Here is a 24027-nt window from a genome sequence, read left to right on the forward strand (position 1 = left end):
ATTAGCAGACCCCCGATGTATACACATGTTGGCCTACAGGCCTTGATCGATATCAGAACCCCTGTGCCTTCAGGAATTCCAAATGGCCTTTTTGTCGCTCAAGATATGCTTGGGACAGGAAAGCAGAAGTCTTTGATTATTTTTGACCCTACATCCGTGTGACACAGCTGACACAGTTTGGTCAGTTTGAATGTCTCAACTGAAAACTGAGTGTGTACTATTATCATTTTGCAGTATTGACACAATATTTTCCTAATTAATGCTGTACAGTTGCTTTGACACAATCTGTATTGTTAAAAGCGCTATATAAATAAAGGTGACTTGACTTGACTTGACACAGAACAGCATACGCTGTTTACGTCCAGCTGATATTCTCCAAAATGGCACCAGGGTGACGCGGAGGAGACGAATTGTTGAATAAAGTCGTTATTTTAGTTTTCTTTTGCGTATACAAAAAGTCTTCTCGTAGCTTTGTGAAATTACGGTTGAACCCCTGAACATCTTTTGCATTGTTTTTTGTAGTAATTCAATTGTTTTAATATGAATATTGTTTTAATAGAGTGTTCAGTACAGTAATTGTCTATACATCTAAATCAGTACTTTAAACTTTTTTTTGTCTAAGAACTTCGTATAACAACTTAACAAAAAAATATCAGTGGCATAAGACAGTAAGATGAACGGAAAGTTGATGTGACAGTGTTAAACGTGCCTCTGTCCCAATTTGCTTATAGACAATACAGTTTATTTGGTCAGTGAAAACATTAAAAATCTTTTCTTTGCACTTTTGTCAATCAAATAAAAATTAAATAGAATTAAGAAATCACATATTCTTGAATTTAATTGTATTGTAGGTTGTATGTATTTAATCCTGTCTAGAGGTTTTATGTTTTATTGAAGTTAAAAATGTAATGATAAATATAAGCTACATTTGAAAGATTTCTATGTACACTATATAAAACTAGTGCACCATAGTTATGCAAATGAAGTAGATCACCGCATTTGTTTCATAGGGATGGAAACCCATTGAGAAAGATTAGGCTTAAAAGATTCCTTATCCAGTGGCTCCATCAGGTGGACAACAATATCACAGTCTTCATTTTTCAGTTAAAATTGCTGATAAGCCTCCCTAACATTATACATTCATGAAACTAAGCATGTTTGCTCAGAACGATTTTGTTCTCCACATCATTTAATGTTGAAGATTTAATATCTAATAATACAACTTTATTTCTGTTCAAATGACTTTCTTATATGTCGAGATCACAAGAAAGAAAACTCATTTATGCAGAAATCCTGCATGGCCTCTTAGGGCTTTCGTACTTTTTGTAGCATCCAAGCAAAAAGAAGGGCCTTGACTAATGGACTGAATATTAATGCACTGTACTTCACTTCAACACCAATGTAACAGACGTACTTATCACACGTAAATGTTTTATAAATTTCTCACGTACGCCGCCTTCCCATAGTGATGCAAATGTTTATTTTATTGATTATGAGTAAATTTTATGTTATGAAACTTGCAGGATGTATTAAGCATACAAAGACCTCTTCTATGTCAAAAGATCAAGGGAAATTTGGTTTCTGATGGCATGACCCCTTTAAATTTGTACATAAATTTCAAGATGTGGTGCATCCTCAGGAATAATCATAAACTGCTTTCTAAATATGGCTTTCCCAGTGTGGGGTAAATTGAGCCTGGTAAGAGGGTAAGTTGAGCCACATGGAGTTAAACTGTACAATTGAATATGCTGAAGTAAAACGGAACATTTTCACCTCATGCTATATCCAAGGAAGAGAAATTCAATAAAAATGACTTCTTAAAATCTATGTGTGAGCCTTGTGATGGACTCACAATTCATCCAGGGAGTTTCCTCAAGATACTGGGTTAGGATCCAGCCCCCTGACAAACAGGTTTGGATAATAAAAAGGATGGATGGATGACTTCTTAAAAGTTTTATTTAAAGATACAGTTCATAACTTTGAAGGCATTTTTAAAAAATTTAATAAAAATTTCAGGACAAAAAAGGGATAGTTTTGTTCATTTTTAATAGTTTGTTTATTTACGTTTTTTTGTTTGTTTGTTTTTTGGAAGAAGAATAGGCCATTTTTTAAACCATTTTAATCATACTGTTATATAGTCAAAAAAGTCTGTTCAGCACTAACTGGACTATGCAATCAGCTATAAGGTCATAAACAGCAAGACAAACCCGTCTTTTAAACAGGTTGTGTGACTGTACCATGTGAAACCCATAAACCTGAATAACCAGTCTCATGGCCAGGCCACCCATAACCTGAAAGGCCAAGCCCACCATTGCTCAGATATATTAACTTTAGAACAAACAGATTTTTACTTCCATGCATACTTTGTGTGAACAGCATTTATCACTATTCACACTTACAGTAATAAAGATGCTGCTATTTATACTTGGTACAAACAGTATCACTACACCGTAAATAATTTCAAGCTGTTTCAACTAATTATTTAGTAACTAGTTCCACAGAATTTTGACATTCAGTCAATTTCTGACTTCAAAGTGTTACCTGAATTGTTATTTTTAGTTGGCTCAACTTGTACTGAACTAGTTTTATAGTCCATTCAACTAAAATGTTTTAATTGGTTGAACATTTAGAAAATTTTACCATTTACTCCATGCGCTTCATATGTTACCTCAACTAAGATTTATTATTTGAGCATCATAAGAAATTGCTGTGGAACTAATTATTACATTTTATACTGAGTTGAAGAAAATTATTAACTGGTGTCTATCAATCACTAAAATCACACACATTATAACACATAATAGCCTTTATTTAATAACAATCTGCAATTATAACACTTGTCATAAAGACTAAACATGCAGGCTTAAAGGGACAGTTAACCCAAAAATGAACATTTGCTGTTAATTAACTCACCCTCAGGCCATCCAAGATGTAGGTGACTAACCGTTGTCTTTGGCTATTCATAAACTACACATCTGTGGCTACTGGTTTTTAAGAGTCAAAAAACATATTTAACATAAAACAGACAAGACCAAATTAGCAGTGGCTCCTGATGACACATCGAGGCCTTATGAAGCAAAACAATCACTGTAATATTAATTTGATCTTGTCTGTATGTTTTTTTTGTTTGTTTTTTCGAAAACCGGCAGCCACAGATGTGCAGTGTATCACCAAGAATCACCATTTAGATTAAAATCTTCTTTACTGTTCTACTGAAGAAAGTCAACGACATCTGGGATGGCCTGAGGATCATATTCATAAAATAAGTGCTCCAGTTATCAAACATTAGATTTACAATACAACTGCAAAAATTAATTTTAAACATTTGTTTAATGAACTTTAAAAAAAAAAAAGACTAAACAAGCAAACAAACATTTACAAATATTACTACTTTTCACAATTACATCTTTAAAATGAGGCAGAAGTCAGAAAAAAAATGAACCAGGTGTTGCAGTGAACCGAGTCAAGTAAAGTCAAGTCACCATTATTTACAGTATATGACGCTTTTTACAATTCAGATTGTGTCAAAGCAGCTTACAGTATTAACTAGGAAAATAGTGTGCCGAAGGAACCAAAACTCCATCGTTCTCCTCTGGCCAGACAAACCAGAAATTTAATTAATTCCAGGCTGCAGCAAAGTCTGACTGAGGATTCATCTGGTTCCCGTGGTCTTGTCCCGATGGCCGTCTAGTTGACACGGCCTTTGCAGGGGATCTATCTCTGGGGCTCATCTAGTTTTCATGATCTCCACTAACATTCAGGGCCGTCAAAGTCATTTCTAGGTGCTGATCCACCATCTGGTCTGGATACAGACTGGATCTGGGTGGCTACAGTGACCTCGGAATAAGAAAGAAACAGACTAATATTAGCGTAGATGCCACTGAGAACAATAAAGCACATTTTTTAACATTTACACATATTACCTTAAGTCTTAGTGTTGAAAGTACACACACACACTATGTAGTTTCAATGGAGCGGTCTGGTCACATGGCAGTGTTTGGTGCCTTGGAAGAACTGACTGGGTTGCATCTGAAAGCTTGCAACGATGACAAAGCATCAGTGAAACCTTTGGCCACACCCTGATGGAGAAAGAAAACCACAATTTCTCAAATAATGAAATGATGGCTTTTAAATCAATGTAAAATATCAGTTAATTAAATCTGTGATGAAACAGAAGTTGCAACCATTTTTTGTTGTTGTTGATAAATACGAACTTGTGTGCACTGATTCCTTACCTAGGGAACTGACTGAGATGCACCCTGCTTTGATAACAGCCTTGTGAAAGGATTCAGTTGTTCATTTTCGTTTGGAATGACGAACTCCCCTTCCGAAGTGCCATTCACGAGACCAGAAACACAGTTTGTAATGTGGCTGGTTGTTAGTCTCGTTTAATGTTGTCTTTTAACTTCACGGGACAGTTGCAAAAGTTTGCACATGCAAAAACCCATTCAATACGCCCACGTTAATTAAAATAAGCGTATTACTGTGGTTTACATTACATGTTTCAAAGATTTCGGTAAGTCGTATTATTAAGCAACATGGCTTATAAAGAAAGACCACGTGATCTCTTAATGTGATCTTATCACTTAGCGGAAACACAAAAATATCATACAACATGCCTAAATTAAACCTAAAATTCATTATAGTAACACAGCTTTTGACATTAAGTGTTTTATGGATTAAACAAAATGAAAGACCACGTTCCCTTAACTTAAACAGTTCATTTTCCTCAGACAATACATATATATATATACACACGTTTTAAATAAAACAGTTACAGCTTTTTATATATATATATATATAAGTTTTGAGTACAAATTACCTGACGTGTGAACTTGACGTAAACTTAACTTAAATGTCCACTTTTCTTCAGACATACAACTTATAAAACACTTCTAAATATATCCACTCAAAAACATTGCTTATGTTATACAATTTTGTCAATAAATTTAGTCTAAAAAATAACATTTATTTAGTACAACTTACCCGACGCTGGAACTTGGCAAAATGGCGGCTGCTGTCTCTTCCGCGAATTCACTCAAGCTGCCGCATGTGCAGAATGATCTCAATATTGCCTGGATTTGTTTTAATTAGTTTAGTCAACTTTGGCATTCTGAATGTTGACTGGATTTGAAAATAACCCTTTATGTAATGTTGTTAAAATATATTTTTGTAGACTGAATATGTCATCTCAACTACAAGCCCTAGCAATAAAATTAGTTCAACTTAAAGGGATAGTTCACCCAAAAATGAAAATGATGTCATTAATTACTCACCCTCGTGTCATTCCAAACCCGTAAGACCTCCGTTCATCTTCGGAACACAAATGAAAGACCACGTTCCCTTAACTTAAACAGTTCATTTTCCTCAGACAATACATATACATATATACATACATATACACATAAATATATATATATATATATATATATATATATACAGAATGCATCAAAAATATCTTAATTTGTGTTCCAAAGATGAACGAAGGTCTTACGGGTTTGGAACGACATGAGGGTGAGTAATTAATGACATCACTTTCATTTTTGGGTGAACTAACCCTTTAAATATTTTTACCCTTCCAACATTTTGTTGGATAATTGGATTTTTTTTTTTTACAGTGTGTTAACTATTTAATATTATTATTAAATTATCTTAAGCTCAACTATTAGGGTTCTACCTTGACATCAAACCCAATCTGTTGAATGATGGAACTGTAACATAACACATGGGGTCTGTTGTCACACCCAACACCTTGCTCCTACCTACCATTGTGCCTGTTTCCTTCTGGTCTATTTGTGGTAAAACTCTAAAAGGCTTTCTGCATCTCTGTGGTTACATATTTCTTAATCACAGAGAAGTTAAAGGAACAGTTCACTTAGGAATGGAAGTAAATGTACTTACCCTCGTGTCATGGTTTTCACTCCTCTGAATGTACTGTAGGAGCTGGTCACTCTTTCCATACAACTGCAATCAACTGGCCAAAAATCTGTTGTGTTGGTTGTGTGGTTTACATTTCTGTAACTCCAAAGTCAAAGTCTTACAATCCGCACTTGGTCTGGCCAACATGAAGACACACTGACACGGAAACCTGAGACATAAGACGTGACGAGATAGACGTGGATGGCCCAGCTGCACAACAACAAAAGAATTAGCTCGAATGTCAACTAAACATTGCACTCAGTCAACATTTGCTTTATTTCTAAAAGTTTACTTGAATTATTTTGCTGCACTGAACTCTACATGTCAAACACCAAATTCATCTTCAACACTTAAGATAAAGACCGCAGGCCTTTTATTTGTATGAAAAAGAAATAGTCCATAAAACTGAGTAAATACGATTACTGTATACTTCAGCTCTCTCACTGGTAGTCGCCACATTGCTTCACAGCTCATTTTTCACTGCTTGTTGCATCATCAATAGCTGATGAAAATCACCTGCTCTGAGTGACGTACAGCCTGATTTTCTGGATATTCTGCGAGACCAATCTCAAACTGACAAAGAGAACAATTTCAGGCACACAAACTAGTTAATCAAGGTCTGCGGGTTGGAGATGTGGTTAAAACCAAATCTAACACACCTGAATCAGCCAAAGTTCTGTCAAAATCAATGAATCCTGTGCATTTATTATTGGCTGGTGCTGACAAAATGAGTGTGTTCATCAACATAATAAAGTAGCACATAAATATTTACATGTATTTCTTCACCATATCATTTTATCAAGAGTTATTTACAAATGAATAAAAAACACAAGCGATTACGAAAAGAGCTAGTTTAGAGCTGGAATATAAAATAAAACAAAAGTACACTTAATTACTAGGTCATTCATAAGCAATGATTTATTAAAATACTTCCACCAAAACAGTTACAAAATCTAATATCAAAAGTAACAGTTCATATAAAATACAATCTATTTCATAAACATTGTAGTCAGTAACTGATAATGTAAGAAAATCTGAGGTAACTTTAATTGAAGTACCAATCATAGAGATCATGAGCTTCTTTATATTCCTTGCGTCGTGCTACATGGTCACAGGCAGTGCAAATAGCCAGAATAAACTCTTGTGTCTGTAATATTAAATGAGGACTTGGAGTGAGATGTTTCCTCCAGTTAAAGTACTTGCGATATGCATCTTCATCCTTGTCCAGCTGAAGCAGATATTCGGCTAGTGACTTTGCATCAGGGAAGTCATTGACGTGAATGAAGGACTCAGCAGGAACAAAGTTTTCATAGTTTCTTCTCGGAGGACCCAACACCACAGGGACGGTACCTGCCGCGAGTGGCCCATTTAACTTCTCAGTGATGTAGTCTTTGTGGATGGAGTTCTCAAAAGCAAGGTAAAATTTGCAACTAGCCATGGTTGGATAGTAGTCGTCGTAACCCAGAAACCTTGAAAAAGCCTTTCCAAACAAAGTCACTTGGATGTATTTGCTGAATTCCCTGTAAAAAACATTCCTTGTGTCAACACCAGTTGATGGATCCTTGTTACTTACAATCCAACACACCAGTTTGTCCTTTTTGGGAATCACAAAATCCTCATTAGGTTTCTTCCTGGTCATCAAGCGCATCCGTACAGGAATATCAGCATCCTGTCTGTAGCTGAGAGTGAGATTGAACAGGTTTTCCAGACCTGGGATCCTTTTGGTGTTGGTTGGCGATTCCAAATGCAACCAAATCCACCTCTGGAACGGAGGACGAGGAGATGGAGGAAGGTTGGACAGATCCCAGCTGATGCCTCTGTGATAAACGATGACATTATCTGCATCGCTGTACAGAGCTCTATCATCCGTCAGATGACAATTATCAATATTGTAAAACTTTTTGCAGTCACTGAAATCAAACCTATAACTTTCAGGCCAAACCCATAACAGAACTATAGGTTTCTCCTCTGCTTTTTCAGTTACAGAGTTGTTGCTCTTGGCAGAGTTGATTTGTGAATTTTGGTCTTGTCTAAAAACTGGAGGTGGACAGTTGTGTGAAGGTGAGAACCAGAAAAACACAACGCCCAGAGAGATGACACCTGCCATCGTCACTGTGACACCCAGACGCAACAGCGATGGGCCATTTGTGCTTGACATTTCTGACCTAAAGAGAATAATTGAAGAAAGTTTATTCACTTTTACAAACAAGAATTCAAAGAAATTCTAAATAAAACTACTGTAGAATCAGTTCACACGTTTGTGAGAAGCAAAAGCTACACAAGTAAAAGTTAATCATTATCTTGTAATAAAATATAAAGTTGAAACTTTGACCATTTTAGTGTAATAAAAATATATTCAAATTATATTTTTTGAAACAAAGTACTTAATTCAGTTCCTCACCTGATTAAAAGAGAGAGAAAAAATCTGTAATTTGGTGTCCCATATATAGCCAATGTCTGATGATTAACAGACAGAAACACAGAAGAGAGTTTCTTTAAAGCATGATTTCCGTCAAAAGAAAGAAAAAGTATTGGGTTGTCTTGAGGCTTGTGACACCTGGAGATATGACACGAACCAGTGTTTCCCTCAGGATTTTGTGAGACTTGTGGCGGCAGGTGACGTCACATATTAATTAGCATATTTATGACGTCATTGCGTCGGGTTTGCATTCAGACAAGTTTGGCACTTATCTCTCTTCTACTCTCTGAACTGTCACATACTGTAATACAACTGAATGCCCAATAAAGCTGTTCCCATTTACATATTTTCTGTTGTCATACCAAAAAACAAGTAGGCTATAAATAGTGACTAAACACGACCCATTAATACTACATGTTAACCAGGAGGTACTCTCACTTTACTCTTTAAATCCTGCTGATTAAATCAACACTGAAGAACGACTATTTGCGGTGGTTTTGACTATATTACTTTTTTGTCTCATGCAGCGCACTGCCTGCGTCTAACTATGTGCATATTAACAGACGAAATATGTTCATATTTATAAGCCCAAACACTAAGCGACAGGTGCTTGTAAACGCTGCTTTAGTTTATACCCAGACGAGTCGGCTGCAGTACGGCCAACTGAATGCGCTGCGGCTCACTGCACAGAATAGACGCCGAGAGAGGCGATACTGCGCCGGGAAAGTCAGACTTCACGCTCGCGGGGCAGTACTGACGAAATCTTCAAATTGAATAGCTAAGGTTTATCCAAAAACGTTGCTATGTTTGTCAGTATGTACCTTTTATAGGGGGGAAAAGTTGCTAAAAGAGTCTGAAAGTTGCTAAATATAGTGCTAAAGTCGTGAGACGCGGGAGCTGATGGCAGGGGCGGTGGATAGGCTATTTGTGGCGGTCAATGTGGATATTGTGGAGGGCCGCCACAAATAAATCAATGTATGGATGGAAAACACTGGTTGATCCAGTTTGCCGCGTTGGATGAAGAGTCGACGACGCTAGGGATGGGCGGATCGATCCTTAATTAAGTATCGATACTTTCGATACTGATGTTGTTTTGAAAGGATCGATCCTCACATAAAAACATCGATTCTAAAGTGCATTTTTTAATCATTCGTTTTATTTATTTATCAAGAAATTCGGTGGATAAAATAAGCTTCTAAGTGGAAAAAATTGATTATATTAGCGAATAATTGTGTTAGCACATATTACCTAAACCACATATTAATATGTTTTATATTTTTAAAATGAAAACGAAATGAGGGTTGTGTTTTATATTTTGAAGAAAACGACAAGGCAGTGGTGTTTGATATCATTTCGCTTTATTGTAATGCGTGTATGCGTTGCATGAACCACATTTTTGTGAGCCTATTTATATTTTAAATTAAACAGAAAAGAGTCAATGCTGTTTGATATAATATTTTGTTTCACTGTAATGTGTACGTTCCCTGAACTACATTTTTGCGGCTATTAATATGTTTAAATGAAAACGAAAAGAGTGTTTGATATCATATTTCGTCGTGTTGTAAATGCATACAGTGAGGATAACCGGAGTAGCCGAGGCGAGCTGAGTGCCGTTATCAAGTAGGCTATACTCTGCTGTTCCTTTTGCAGAATTACCGGACTTGCGTCCTCCCGTCCTCGGGAGCTGGTATTGAGAAACAGCCACTGTCCCGCATAGTTTAGCTCCAACCCTAATCAAACACACCTGAACACGCTAATCAATGTCTTCTAAATCACTAGAAAGCTACAGGCAGATGTGTTGGATTAGAGTTGGAGCGAAATTCTGAAGGACAGTGGCCCGCAGGACCAAAGTTACCCAGCCCTGATAAAGAATCTACAAACAAATGAATGAATGAATGTTTTTTTTTAAACATCCATGAACATCCAGGGTTACATGTGACCTGAGGGTCAACTGTGGGTTTCACAGGATACTGTGCACATTTAAACAGCAGATCAAATTTGAGTTTTGTACACCTGTCTGAAGTCCAACAAGAACAAAGTGCTGTTGACAACCTACTTTATGACAAGAGCTATTTACAAGGTTGGTAAATGAGCACCAGTTGCCACAACGCAAAGCATATATGTGACCCTGGACCACAAAACCAGTCATAAGGGTCAATTTCTCGAAATTGAGATTTATACCTCATCTGAAAGCTGAATAAATAAGCTTTACATTGATGTGTGGTTTGTTAGGATAGGACAATATTTGGCCGAGATGCAACTATTTGAAAATCTGGAATCTAAAGGTGTAAAAAAATATATATATATTGAGAAAATCGCCTTTAAAGTTGTCCAAATGAAGTTCTTAGCAATGCATATTACTGATCAAAAATTTAGTTTTGATATATTTACGGTAGGAAATTTACAAAATATCTTCATGGAACATGATCTTTACTTAATATCCTAATGATTTTTGGCATAAAAAAAAAATCGATAATTTTGACCCATACAATGTTTTTTTGGCTATTGCTACAAATATACCCCAGCGACTTAAGAGTGGTTTTGTGGTCTGGGCTCACATATTTGCAAGAATATGCTTACAAATGTGCATTCTCTGGTTCATGCAAGTGAACACAGTCTGGCCCGAAATAGCACATTTTATTGTAAAACATTATACTGGATTATTGATGCTGCATGCTGTTACAAAATAAACAAGTATGTTTAATTTTGTTTTATGAGTAATTTTGAACATAGGAAGTCAAGTTATTTTTAATCAATGTCTCCACCAGAGGTCACTATTGCATTGAGTCCTGTGTGTTCTCAGGCGTTCTCACCTGACTCTCATGCAGGCTACTATTTGTGTATTTCCTGCTTTTACCTCAGTTTGTGTATTGTATGTCCGTAGACTATCATTTGTCTGACTGCTTTTTTACTGTGCGTTTGCCGTTTGAATTTGTCCGACTGCCTTTGGAGTATTTTAAGATAAGGATGTTTTAATGTCTATATTAATAGGCCACGGTGTGGATCCGTAAGTCTCTTCAGCCCATCAACAAGACAAATTGTCTGGAACGGACAACCAGCAGAATGACTACAAGAGCATCGTACCTGAAGTTTTAGAAGAATCCCTGACAAACGAGAAATGTCACATTTTAAACGTCTGTTGAACTGAAACTGAACATTTGTGATCTGATGATGCTGGCAGCCAGTTTGCCAAATCTAGTAAAGAATCGGATGCTTTTTTCAGCATGTACATACATGCTTTATCACATCTGTCTGGGGTTATCCAGTGTCGATGTAGATTAGCTGGCTCGAGGTTCATGTGCACAGAAGGCTCAGGATGATCTCGGCGTTTTTGCCCTGATTCAAATGAAGTTCGGACAAGATCGGAAAGGTCCACGAACTGGGATCGAGTCGCTCGAAGCTCAACCGCACCGGGTGTGTCAAGCGCTGACTTTCATGCGTTTTTTTTTTTTTCAGAGTAATTTCCGATCCGATACTTCTCTAGTCTGAAACTTCCGTCTTTCAGCATATAGTGTAATCATGTGGCGCTGAACACGTTGCTATCATATGCGACAAAGAACTCCAGTATTTTTTTTTTAATCAAGAGCTCTTAAAAGCGGTGAGGACTTGAATTTGCTACATTAATTCCAGACATGTTACACAATGTGAATCTTGTCTAATTGAATGAGACAAATGTCAAATTTAGCAAATAAAACAACGATTAGCTTCCACTGTGCTGTAGTTTTTGTCTTTCTCACAGACCAAACATAGTGGTAGCCTAACTTTTATTTAATTCAAAATACCTTTTAATATCAAGTGTTTTTATTCTCGTTGGTGAAAGGGTCCGATCACTTCCCTTTCATTGTTGTTGTTGTTTTTTTAGATCAGATGATGTCAAGCACAAATGGCTCATTGCTGTGCCGTCTGGGTGTCACAGTGACATTGGCAGTTGTCATCTCTATGAGCATCATGTTTTCCCGGTTCTCACCTTCACACAACTGTCCACCGCCACTTCCTAAACCCAAACTAAACTCAGAACAAAACTGTGCCAAGAGCAACAGCTCTCTTACTAAGATAGCAGAGGAGAAACCTATAGTTCTGTTATGGGTTTGGCCTGAAAGTTATAGGTTTGATTTCAGTGACTGCAAAAAGTTTTACAATATTGATAATTGTCATCTGAGTTTTGGAGTTTGATACAAATAGTGATTAATTTTACTCTACAAATATTTTTAATAATAAATTTCATGTTTGTTATCACTTGTGTTTGTAGGCCTATCTTTTCATCTTCAAGTCCCTTTTAAATCACTTTTGGATCATATTCAGGAAGAAAGACAACAATAAGTTTGTGTACTGTTGCTATATACATAGGCTACATTTTCTTGTTGTTGGCTGGTCGTTTTTTACATGCAAGTGACAGAATGTTTACCAAAAAAATCACTATTGCAAAGACACAGACCAGAATACTTATTTGTATGTCTAGCTTGTTAGCAACACTATTTTTGTTTGTAATTTATGTTTTTGTAATGTAAATTCGAATTAGATGAATATAAGGTAGTCTGCACTCGTAAATTTATTATACACTTAATATGCAATGCATATAATGTACAATAATCATGGTTTTGTTTTTTGTTTTTTACATAAAAGGTCAAATGTAAACGCTTTTGTCGCCAAGACAAAAGAGGGCGCCAGAACTCCGAGTCAAGCAGGAAGACCGACGTTCATGACGTGCGCAGCGTCTCTGACGTCACGTGTTTTTAATTCTACAGCAGAGATGTTCTGGATTAAGAACAGTCCTTTCAGTTGTATTTTAAACCAGGAGAGCAGTATTATTTTTAATTCGTCTTTAAACTCATCAGCTATTTGTTTTATAACTCCGGTTTAGCGTTTTATTTTCTTCAGCACGTCAACGTCTTACGTTTTTACTCGTTTAAATGAATTAAACCCCGTAGGAAATACGTAACTTAAAGGTTTGTATTTTTTGTTAAATGAGTTTCATACAGTTTAAGTACTAGTTTTAATGTGTTACTCTCTAAAAAAAAACATTCTCAAATACTCTGATTCTCTCAAATGCTGTGAACTTCCATATTCAGTCATAGTTTCTGACAGTTCTAGAACCCTTTCAGACATCGAATTGATTTCAGGTATTAGTTTATTCAGCCATAAACGAGCAACAAACCATTAAACAAACGTGTGCACGGGTTTAGGGTCATTTTTTGAGGTGATTTCTGCCTGTAATCACAAGGATCCACTTTTACAATTCAATCCAACAACTTTCATCCCTGTTATGAGATGTATAACATCAATAAACATTTACCACCCCATTTTAACTTATGAAGTTAATATGCTTTTAGGTGCATACATATTTTAATACATTGTTATTCTGTAACATGTTACTTTCAGAGAACACATTCAAAAGAAATATTCAAAATAACTATGTAAGGACCATCACTTTTCCTCAATCTAAAAAAAACATTTATGAAATATTCCTGCTTTAAATAATGCCAAGTGCCAGAAAGGGTTAATGCAGGGGTCTTCAAACTGGGGGCCACAAGAGTGTGCGGGGGGGTCTGTGGAAAAATGTAGAGAAAAACCATGTTAAAATTTTTTTTTAAATAAATAAACAATTAAGATGAACTAAAAACATAAATATTTAGAATAAAATAATTAAATGACGAAAATTATAAATTGATTTTAAAATGGATTTAAATAAATAATCCATCTATCATCATCATTACTATAGTGAGTAGAAAAATGTAATGACGTGTGTGTGTTTTTTCCACATTATAATTAGCTGAAAATATATAGCTGCTTTTACATTTTAGAATTATTTGCAGCAGGATGATCATATTTGGGGGTCTGTGACACACAAAAGATTGAGAACCAGTTAAAGATGTGTTTTAATCTGATATTTCTCTGAAATGCTGTGCAGTGCCCTGTGTGTGTCACAATGCCGGTCCAGTGCAGTAACTGCGTCCAGAGACGTGCTGTGCTCAAACGGCCCAAGACCGGACACTCTCTCTGTAAGGACTGCTTCTTCTGGGCGTTCGAGGAGGAGATCCATCAAACCATCGTGTCCGCCGGACTCTTTAACCGTGGAGAGACCGTGGCCATCGGTGCCTCGGGCGGAAAGGACTCTACCGTCCTGGCCCATGTGATGAAGGTCCTGAACGAGCGCTACGATTACGGCCTGAGCCTTCTGCTGCTGTCGGTGGATGAGGGCATCACGGGTTACAGAGATGATTCGCTGGAGACGGTGAAGAGGAACCAGCAGCAGTATGAGCTGCCGCTGAAGATCGTGGCTTATGAAGAGCTGTACGGCTGGACCATGGACGCCATCGTGAAGCAGGTGGGATTGAAGAATAACTGCACTTTCTGCGGTGTGTTTCGCAGGCAGGCGCTGGACCGAGGAGCCATGATGCTGAAAGTGGACAAGATATGCACAGGCAAGTGATCAGTGTCTTTCACTGCCTTTACCAGTTTGATCAAGCATGTCTGTGTGAGATTTTAAACATTCTGCAAGACAAATCATGTGTTTCGGTGTTAATAAATTGCATTGTACCATCTCAACCTTAAAGGGTTAGTTCACCCAAAAAATGAAAATTCTGTCATTAATTACTCACCCTCGTGTTGTTCCAAACCCGTAAGACCTTCGTTCATCTTCGGAACACAATTTAAGATATTTTTGATGGAATCTGAGGGCTCTCTGACCCTCCCATAGACAGCAAGGTAACTACCACGTTCAAGGTCCAGAAAAGTACCAAGATGATCGATAAAGTAGTCCGTGTGACATCAGTGGTTCAACTGTAAAGTTACGAAGCTACGAGAATACTTTTTTGCGCAAAGAAAACAAAAATAACGACTTTATTCCACATTTTCGTCTCTACTGCGTAACTTTGGACTCGCGTTCACGACAGTACCATGACGCGAGCGTGTGGCGGCGCTGACCCAGATCCGGCGTAATGACGTCATCACGCCGGATCTGGGTCAGCGCCGGCGCCTCCACACGCTCGCGTCATGGTACTGTCGTGAATGCGCGTCTAAAGTGACGCAGTAGAGATGAAAATGTGGATTACACGTCCTACTTTGTCGATCTTCTTGGTACTTTTCTGGACCTTGAACGTGGTAGTTACCTTGCTGTCTATGGGAGGGTCAGAGAGCTGTCAGATTCCATCAAAAATATCTTAAATTGTGTTCAGAAGATGAACGAAGGTCTTATGGGTTTGGAACAACACGAGGGTGAGTAATTAATGACATAATTTTCATTTTTGGGTGAACTAACCCTTTAATATATTGGCAAGTATGTTTGGAAATAGAGATATATTTACATTCTTTCAAGATCCTCTTTCAAATTATGCAAATAATGCAAAGAACATTTCTTATAATGATTTAAAAAAGTAATTACGTCACTGATGAATGGTCATGTTATTGTTCTGCCTTTTATTTATGGTTATTTTAAAAAATATATATTATTATTTTATTTATTTTTTTAGGCAAGATATCACTTTAAAATGTTTGTTTCCTGTGGTAATGCATAAATTAAACTTTTTGTTATCAAAAACATTATTTCATATGACTGAGCCATCCTGAATATATTAGATTACACCTACAAAACCTTAAGGCTAATTTATAAGGATTTATTATGATATTTTATGATATTTATATTTTATGAGTTTTATACAGTGTAACGCTTAGTAAATTTTTTCCTGTTTCATCTCTTACATTATTCTGAAATACTCTCTGAACTCCTATAGAAATGAAAGTGACAAGGGTAGATCAAAAAATCATCCTCGTGAACAAAGAAAAAAGTTCAATAGAGTTAACACTTCTCTTTTATGGAGGACCAAGCCTGCAGAAATGAAAATTAAATATAGAAATAAATTAAACGGACCAGATCTGACACTTTTCTACCAAAGATGCAGAAAGGACCAGCTCCCTTATTTCCATGTTACATACAGAAAAGTAAAAGTAAATAAATGTATAAATATACAAATAAATGAAAAAATTAAGTATAAAATGAATTATATAATTTCTTCCTTTATTTTCCTATTCTTTCTTTTTTCTGCAAGTTTGGCCCTCCATACCTTTTTTTTTTCTTTTCAAAAAAATAGATAAAATAAATGTTTTTTTCCAAGGCTGATAGATAGAATGATGTTTGTTTTGTTTATTGAGCAGGTCACAATGCAGACGACGTGGCAGAGACGGTGCTGATGAATGTCCTGCGTGGAGATATCGCTCGTCTCTGCCGCTGCACCTCCATCAGCACGGCTAGTGACGGAGAGGGTGCCATCCCACGCTGCAAGCCCCTCAAATACGCCTACGAGAAAGAAATCGTCCTCTACGCCTATTTTAAGAAGCTCGATTACTTCTCCACAGAGTGCGTCTACTCGCCCAACGCCTACCGGGGACACGCTCGCGCCTTCCTCAAAGACCTGGAGTCCATCAGGCCCAGCTCCATCATAGACGTCATCCACTCCGGCGAGACGCTCTCTATAAAGGAAGGGGTGAAGATGCCGGTGCAGGGAACGTGCTCGCGCTGCGGCTACATCTCCAGTCAGGCCCTGTGTAAGTCCTGTGTTCTGCTGGAGGGCCTGAATCGAGGTTTACCCAAACTGGGCATCGGGAAACATCACCGTCTGCACAGCAAAATTCTGGCTCAGGAGCCTTTGACCGAACAGGAGGAGAAGAAACTGAAGCCTGTGGACTTCTGACACAAAATCGAGACTAGATTTGAAAAACTGGACATTTCAGTTACGTGTCCTCTGTGTTTTTAAGATGCTCGGGGATGAATGTTCATAATGTGAGATGATTTTGTTTGTTTTATTCAAAGTCCAGCATTTTTTTTTTTCAATCACAGGAAACTGAATGTCACATCTTTTGTTAATGCGTTTGCTGAAACAGCAACTTAGAAAACTGCCATTTAAAACCACAGATCTTGTTTTAAAGACAGTTATGCCACCTTGACATCAGGAGAAACGTTTCAAATGCTCTTTATGACTTTTTTTATTTATTTAAACAATATTCATAACAATAAAGATACTCATCATTTCTCCATTCTGTTTTCCTGTTTTAGGATCATAGCTGTAATTCAAGCAAAGTCTCATTTTATTGAAAACAATACATTTTACTGTCATTATTATTGTATTCCTTTTCCTTAATGGTTTTTTCAAAGGGAAATTATTTCTTTATGGAAATGCAATAAATAAATAAAAAACGTAATAGTTCTAAAACAGTTTGATTTTAGGTGAAATATGAAACGTAGCCAGCTTTATTCCAGTCAAAAAATATAAATTTTTATAACTGAATTAAACTGAATACATTTAGTTCAAGTCAAAACAGCTTTTTACGACATGTCTGCAAAGGGAGCAAACAAATAGTTAATTTTAAATTGAAAAGGATAGTTTGAAAGACATTAAGTATAGATACAGAGGCAGATATTGATAGTGACATACAAAATAAAGGACTATTATGTCGATGATGACAGTCACTGTCAGTTACATTTTAAATGCTGACCGATTTTCAAACTTTAATCCTATTTTTCAAAGTATATAGTTTATCAAAAACAGTACACCTACAGATGTCATTTATAAAAGTTTGATTGAATCCTCGTGTTGTTAATAACATAAACAAATATGACTACATTTTATGATATGTATGGTTAAACAGAACGTTAGAAATGCGTAAGTACGTAAAATGGAAAGTTCGCTGTTTTCCATTGACCCACGGCTCTTTATGTTTCGCTCTTCGGCCGCCAGGGGTCGCTGCAGTGAAGCGAGTTCCTCTGTTCTGTGATGTTTAGGGGGTCCAGGCTGGTCCAGCCACACAGACCTGCGTCTAGAAGAGCAGGAAAAACTTCAGCAGAGACTTGTCTTCTAATAATCAGCTCTACACATTGTTCTCCAGACTCGGATTAGGAGCGGAGCACTTCTGGAAGCGCGCGAACATGGACGATCTAGGTAAAGACACCTATATTCCCACATGTTGTTTGCAGAGAGACACAAACATAGCGGAAAAATAAGAGAGAGAGAGAGAGGCTAACTACAGTAGCCAATGAGCTAACGCACAAGATCAGAGATACAAAGTAACAGTTCCACTGAACGTGACGTCACAGTGATACAATGTAACTCTTCACGTTCCATTCTGCTGAACGCGTCATTAGTTGTTGTTACAGTTCCATTATTAGACTATCACTGTTCAAACTGAGGGTGATTGATAAGCTGTGTTGGGCTGAACGTCGTTTTTGCCCTTTGGGAAGCATCTTTAGTCCACAGATGTTGTTTATCTCTTTAAAGTGGCACTGCTTGTGCGGAATCTTGCTGTAGCACATTGTTTGTTATTAAGTTTGCATTTCTTTCCTTTATACATTCAGTCAGAGCCAGTTAAAGTTGATCAAATACACAGCAATTGCAGGTTGTAGCTCCAGACAAGAGAGAGAGAAAAAAAACTTCTAATAGAATCACAGATTTGATCTAAGATTTAAAATGTGAACATTAAATAATTAAAGAGAAAATACCATCCGCAAAGATATGCGGTGTATCAACAGTCGAAATAGCACATTTGACAGGTATTTTTGCTTAATTGGATAATGCTTTCCGGTAACACTTTAGAATAGGGAACACTTATTCACTATTAACTACGACTTTTCCCTCAATCAATTCCTAATTTGCTGCTTATTAATAGTTAGTATGGTAGTTGTTAAGTTTAGGTATTGGGTAGGATTAGGGATGTAGAATAAGGTCGTGTAGAATAAGGCATTAATATGTGCTTAATTACTACTAATAAATGGCTAATATTCTAGTAATATGCATGCTAATAAGCAACTAGTTAAGAGACCCTAAAATAAAGTGTTACCTGCTTTCCAATTAGAGCTTCGTTTAAATCCTTTACACAGAATTCTGATGATTTCCTCATATTATCAATTCAGAAAATGTGAAGAAAAAGAGTTTTCACAGACCTCTCAAGCCATTCTTTGTAACCTGGATGTTTTGAGAGTAGTTTGCTGATTTGTTTGTACTCAGAACAGACCTGTTTTGAGTGATTGATTGATAATAGCTGGGAGTTGAGAGACAGTTTTGTATTGATTGATTTTGTGAACTGCTGGTCAGATAATAACTCCATAGGATGGGTGTGTCCTCTTGGGGATGAACTGACTCCACCCATAACCGCCTTCATCCCACTGCAGCCCCTCTGTGACCTCAAGCAAACTAGATTGTTGTATTAGTATTAGCCACATAATACAATAATGTAGAGTCTGATTTGATGCACAAACGTTTAGCTATATTAAAGGAATAGTTCATCCAAAAATGACAATTTTCTGAAAATGTACTCACTCTCAGGTCATCCAAGATATAGATGAGTTTATTTCGTCATCAGATTTGGAGAAATGTTGCATTCTATCACTTGTTCAGCAATGGATGCTCTGCAGTGAATGGGTGCCGTCAGAATGAGAGTCCAAACAGCTGATAAAAACATCACAATAATCCACACCACTCCAGTCCAGCAGTTAACGTCTTGAGAAGTGAAAAGCTGCATGTTTGTAAGAAACACATCCATCAAGACGTTTTTAACTTCAAATGCTTCCTCCAGTGAAAATGTCTGTCTCCTGTTGTCCCCCCAGCATATAGAGCTGTTTTGGACCATTTTGGCTTATAAACGGTTCTTGGTCTGTACACATTTTTCTCCTGATTCAGACGAGGTGACCTTGTCAGTGGAGAATACAATATCATGGATAGAGGATTCGTATTTTAGCAGGAAGCACTGGTTTAAAGTAAAAACTTTGTTTCTTACAAACACGCAGCTTTTTTCAGTCATTTATTGATAGACTGCAGTCATGGTGAGGTGAACTATTCCTTTAATAAACTTCCTTTGATAAGCTTATTTATTTTGCTAGCCAAACTATTGTGATTCTGATTGGTCAGTTGCAGCGTTGAGCGGTCAGATATTTCTAAATAATGACCATTGTCCAGGACAGCACTGTATAACAGGCCACTCATCTGGTCAGTGTTTCCTACATAGCCTTCTGTCTCTCTGCCGTCTCTACATAAAATAATTTGATCTCAGATCAGCATTTGCTCAGACAGCAAGGTAACAGGTTCGATTCCGAGGGAACGCAGGAACTGATGAACTGCATAGCTTGAATGCAATGCAAGTCGCCTGGATAAAAGCCTTTGCTAAATGCATAAATGTAAATGTATATTCATTTCGGAAGTTGTCCTGTGATAAGTGGGATAATGTACAGTTAGCTGGTCATTATCACTTGATTGTTTTGCAGTAATGCCTGTCTGAAGAAGGAATATATCTGCTGGTTGTGTTTCAATGCATGTTGTTGCATGCAACTCGTTCTGTCCAGAGCCGGAGTGACAGACGAGTGCGTGCCGTCAGTGTGTTTGACTTTGAGCTTGCGTTTGGATCTGATGCTGCTGTACAGCAGTTTGCATCACATGGGGAAGTCCAGCGCCTCTGTTTGGAGTGGGGGAGGGAACTGACTCACTCGAGGGTCAAAGGGCAAATGAGAGGAGTTTTTCCAACCAGCTGCTCACAGTGGAATGCTTTATTAGCTTCGTTAGAGGCGATCAGTGTTTCAGGTTAAGAATTAGCCTGCTGACGAGGCCAGATGACCTCAAGTGTATTTGGACACATAAGTAGAGCCCAATGAAATCCATTTGGATTTTTCAGAAATTCTGTTTTTCCGTTTTAATTGTTCTGGATGAAATTTTAATGGTTTTTATTAGGCTTTCAAAATCAAAAGGTCTTTATAAAAACTTTAACAATTTAATAATCTGTTAATGTTAACAATAATAGGGCCTTATGAAATGTGTTTTACTGTTTCAGAAATTCGTTTTTCTGGATTCTTTGATTTGAGTTATGATTTATCACACAAATTTATTATTAAATATGATAATACAATTCAAATAAATGCATAAACGTTTAACCGTTTTTCTTTGAAAGTGTTTTGGATTCTGTTTTTGATGGTTAATTAAATTGTAATAATTAAAAAGGATGCCTAATTAATTTGATGTCATAAAATGTTAACAATTTAATAATTTTACAATTTGAACAACAATTAAGGCCATATGAAATGTTTTGTCAGTGCTATCGGTTTTAGGTTTTATGATTTCATACAAATTTATTAGGCCTATTTAAAAAATTGTGGCATTCAAATAGTAATATAAATATTTAACAAGTTAATTGATGTTTTAAAGTGCAATCAAATAAAATTTCAACAATTAATTTTCTTTTTTTTATTTACAGTTAAATTAAAGCATTGACAAAAATGGGACTGTTATTATTGTTGTTGTTTAGGGCTACACGATAAATCGCATGCGATATTTAACGCGCATCTTATCAGTAAAGCCGGTTCTGTAATCAGCGGTAAATCTCCATCACGTGCGTGCTTTCACATTGAGCAGCATTAACTACACAGCCGTTGTTCACAGACGAGCTGCGCGAAACCACGTTCATATTCGCGCGATTTTTTGCGCAGCTCGTCAGAGAACAACGGCTCTGTGTAGTTAAATATCGCATGCGATTTATCGTGCAGCCCTATTGTTGTTGTTATTTTGTACATTCTACTGTGCAATAGTAATATATTTCTGTTATAGTTTCTACAGGTTAATCCAAATTTTTATTTTAGTAGGTTGTAGTGAAGACCGTTGAGTTTCTCTTTGTATCTAATGATAATTTTCTGAAATTAAACGGTAAAATGCTGTTAAAGTGACCTTCAGAGCAGCTGTAGAGATGCAGTTCATGTGTTCATGTTCTCATATGAGCCAGCAGATGCTGAAAACATCACAAGTGTCACTAGTGTTTCAGAATGTGTAATAGACAAAACCATGCCATTCATTCACAGAGACACGCAGAGCATGCAGGATTCATATTTAAATAGTCTTTTTGCGCTTTAATATTCACAGACACTAGTCCATTTCCTGATTTGATCAAGTGTACAGCCTTAATTTTAATTTATTCATCTAAATTTTGCCAAATTCCCTGACATGCTGTGTTAGACTGTAAATTCCATTTTTGTGGCTCGATTCTGTGATTCTGTGTTTTCCATATCACGTTTGTGTGTAAGTGTATTAAAAAATGAAAAGGCCATAGGAAGTGATTCCTAACGTCCTGACCCCAGCACGGCTCCCCAGAGCATGACTGGAATTCATATAAAGCTCTGTATTCTCCCCTGTGGTGATCCAGAGATGCAGAACTGGGTTTACGCTCTCTCACACACACACACACACACACGCGCGCTGTTAAAGAGGCTGTTGTGGTCATAACACACAGGTGCACACAATGAGCGTGTTGTTCGAGCGAATGCTGTTTCTCATCTGGGCCTCATTGGACGAGTCATCAAGGTAGGAATTTGTGGGGAATCACAGAACAATGCTGATTTGTCTGTTTAAGAATTTGGCTTTAATCCAGTCAACCACAGCCTGCTGAATCACTAATGCTTGATCAGATGCTTTTTTACATTTCTAGTGGTAACTTAACAGTAGGGCTGCACGATAAATCGCATGCGATATTTAACACGCATCTTGTCAGTAAAGCCGGTTCTGTAATCAGCGGTAAATCTCCATCACCTGCGGGCTTTCACATGGCGCAGCATTAACTACACAGAGCCGTTGTTCACTGACAAGCTGCGCAAAACCACGATCATATTTTGCGCATGTTTTGCGCAGCTTGTCGGTGAACAACGGCTAACGGTGTAGTTAATGCTGCGCCATGTGAAAGCCCGCAGGTGATGGAGATTTACCGCTGATTACAGAACCGGCTTTACTGACAAGATGCGCGTTAAATATCGCATGCGATATATCGTGCAGCCCTACTTAACAGCCGTCTGGTTTATTAAAGATATGTATAGCAATCTAATGCATTTAAATGGGAATTTCTGTACTAACTGACCACGGCATTTTATCAGCTGTTTGATTTCTGTTGCGTCAAAATCTCGTAATCATGTATGTTAAATATCAAACGTGAACAGGAGAAGTTTATTGTGATGAAAATCCTATTATATCATTTAAGAAAAACATAAAAAACATGCTGCTGTCTGTTATGAAAAAAAGATTTGATGTTTTTGAAAGTCTCTTCTGTTCACCAAGGCTGCATTTATTTGATAAAAATACACTAAAATGGTAAAATGTTGCCATTTAAAAAAAATTCTATGTGAATATATTGTAAAATGTAATTTATGTCTGTAACGCAAAGCTGAATTTTCAGCATCATTACTCCAAAATTCTGTCACATGATCAGAAATCATTCTAATATGCTGATTTGCTGCTCAAGAAACATTTCTGATTATTATCAATGTTGAAAACAGTTGTGCTGCTTCATGTTTGTGGAAATCATAATAAATTTTTTGAAGACTCTTTGATGAATAAAAAGTTAAATAGAACAGCAGAAATCATAAATCTTTTTGTAACATTGTCTTTACTGTCACTTTTTTTTATCAATTTATTGCATCCTTGCTGAATAAAAGTACTTGTTTCTTAAAAAAATCTTACCGACCCCTAACTTTTGAACAGTAGTGTATTTAATTGTAATTTTATTCAGAATCATTGTGATTCTTCAGAACTTGTCCACACATCATTCTGATTGGCTTTGATTTTGTTCTGTGCCACGAAAAAGTGCTTGTCACTGGAATCTGTTCGAAAAAGGAGAAATAGAAAAATGACATGGCAGAGACCCAGACACAGACTAAATTTCCCCTTCCCAACACACAC

The 24027-nt window shown here is 36.9% G+C and overlaps 3 protein-coding genes across 4 annotated transcripts in view; 2 read left to right on the forward strand and 1 right to left on the reverse strand.

Moving 5' to 3' along the window:
- Window positions 1-6933: 6933 nt before the first annotated feature.
- On the reverse strand, window positions 6934-8385 carry LOC107754429 (alpha-(1,3)-fucosyltransferase 9-like). The gene is made up of 2 exons (XM_016570868.1): window positions 8321-8385; window positions 6934-8084 (listed from the first exon to the last, which is right to left on the reverse strand). Exon 2 carries the CDS (start codon window positions 8075-8077, stop codon window positions 6965-6967), a length of 1113 nt encoding a protein of 370 aa, XP_016426354.1. The 5' UTR covers window positions 8078-8084; window positions 8321-8385; the 3' UTR covers window positions 6934-6964.
- Window positions 8386-13045: 4660 nt separating this feature from the next.
- On the forward strand, window positions 13046-17311 carry LOC107754430 (cytoplasmic tRNA 2-thiolation protein 1-like). Its single transcript, XM_016570869.1, has 3 exons — window positions 13046-13284; window positions 14247-14760; window positions 16490-17311. Exons 2-3 carry the CDS (start codon window positions 14265-14267, stop codon window positions 17023-17025), a joined length of 1032 nt encoding a protein of 343 aa, XP_016426355.1. The 5' UTR covers window positions 13046-13284; window positions 14247-14264; the 3' UTR covers window positions 17026-17311.
- An 832-nt stretch (window positions 17312-18143) lies between these two features.
- Window positions 18144-24027, forward strand: part of pxnb (paxillin b) — a 41097-nt gene continuing 35213 nt past the window's right edge. For both annotated transcript variants that reach the window (XM_016570838.1, XM_016570839.1), the window contains exon 1: window positions 18144-18270. In XM_016570838.1, the coding sequence (XP_016426324.1) occupies window positions 18258-18270 (13 nt within the window). In that variant the 5' untranslated portion in view covers window positions 18144-18257. The remainder of the gene's footprint in view (window positions 18271-24027) is intronic.

The sequence above is a fragment of the Sinocyclocheilus rhinocerous genome, unplaced genomic scaffold (assembly GCF_001515625.1).
Source record: "Sinocyclocheilus rhinocerous isolate Xijiao unplaced genomic scaffold, SAMN03320098_v1.1 scaffold1223, whole genome shotgun sequence".
NCBI lineage: Eukaryota > Metazoa > Chordata > Actinopteri > Cypriniformes > Cyprinidae > Sinocyclocheilus > Sinocyclocheilus rhinocerous.